The sequence below is a fragment of the Otolemur garnettii genome, unplaced genomic scaffold (assembly GCF_000181295.1).
Source record: "Otolemur garnettii isolate 467f Iridium unplaced genomic scaffold, OtoGar3 scaffold00018, whole genome shotgun sequence".
Taxonomy (NCBI): Eukaryota; Metazoa; Chordata; class Mammalia; order Primates; family Galagidae; genus Otolemur; species Otolemur garnettii.
Genome location: NW_003852413.1, coordinates 1,399,027 through 1,400,363, shown reverse-complemented (window position 1 = coordinate 1,400,363; position 1,337 = coordinate 1,399,027). Strand labels below are relative to the sequence as shown.

The 1,337-nt window shown below is 44.3% G+C and overlaps 1 protein-coding gene across 1 annotated transcript in view; it reads right to left on the bottom strand.

Moving 5' to 3' along the window:
- The window catches only part of NPLOC4 (NPL4 homolog, ubiquitin recognition factor), a 98,511-nt gene that overhangs the window by 81,704 nt on the left and 15,470 nt on the right, over positions 1 to 1,337 (bottom strand). The window contains exon 3 of the mRNA XM_023511174.1: positions 957 to 1,070. Within this exon, the coding sequence (XP_023366942.1) occupies positions 957 to 1,070 (114 nt within the window). The remainder of the gene's footprint in view (positions 1 to 956; positions 1,071 to 1,337) is intronic.

Here is a 1,337-nt window from a genome sequence, read left to right as displayed (position 1 = left end):
CCCAGGGGGACAGCTTGAGGCTCTGTCTCAAAAAAAAAAAAAAAGCTTAATCTAATACAGGAGTAGGCAAATGGTAGGTCCCCAATAAATCTTTGTTGAAAAGTGAGTAAGTGAAAACTATAATTGCATATTTTTTCCCTAGATACACTAATCTATGAACCTTAAAATGACCAAATTGCCACAACAGCCTCTGGCTGGTAAATAGCCACATGGCCAACTGCCAGCAAGGCCAGCCCCATCCCTTAAGTGTGCCCACATCCTATGCTGCTGGCAGCCCAAGATGAAAACTGACCACCTACCCCAAGGACTTAACTCACAGATATATAAGCAGGTGACAGACAGCTTAGATAGGAGTCAGCATATGTGTTTTGTAAAAGGCCAAAAAGTAAATATTTCGGCTTGGCAGGCACATGGCTTCTCACTACTCCCCTCTGCCCTTGTAGTGTAAGCACAGCCATTAACAACTCAATGTGGCTGCATTCTAGTAATAACTCACAACAGACAGTAGGCTAATAGTCAGAGCCTTCTACGTACATGACAAACTGATCAATTCCAAGGGGTGGACGAACGGTCAATGAACTCCTGGCCCCTTCCACCTAAGCAAGCAAGACTGATGAGATTTCCTTTCCCAGAGCTGTAGTCAAGGTCTTTTACTCCAGAAAAGCAGCCAAACATGCAACTTTCCCCAGCACCCACATGGACCTGTGCCTTTAACTCTCCCTCTTCAGTGGCACATACTCCAGGATTCTGCAATCAGTCAAATCTGTTCAACTGCAGATTCAATGCAACTGCTGAACAACAGAAAAGCAATACAATGTGCCTATATTTTGGTCACCTAACAAGACTGTCATCATTTGAGTGGTGTGAGGAGGAAACAGGACAAAACTAAGCAACTTCAGTGAAATCACATGGCCATCACTCCCCCCATTCCCCGCTTTCTCCCTGCAGGACACTTACTTGATTTTCAGCAAGTTGAGGGATTTGTTGGATGATGCTGTTATCTCTCCAGTCTTATTTCTATTGATGTAAACTGAGAAGCCATTATTTTGGAAGCCAAACTCCTTTGCAACCTGAAACAAGCCCCAACAACCATGGTTTAATAAAATATTTAAGTACTACTAAACTCAGCACATATACATTAGACTAGAGAAACACTCACTAGGTTTAAAACGTCTCATCAGGCTGGGCGCCTGTAGCTCAAGTAGCTAAAGTACCAGCCACATACAACTAAGGTGGTGGGTTCGAATCCAGCCTGGGACCACCAAAACAATGATGGCTGCAACCAAAAAATAGCTGAGTGTTGTGGCAGGCACCTGTGGTCCCAGCTACTTGGGAGG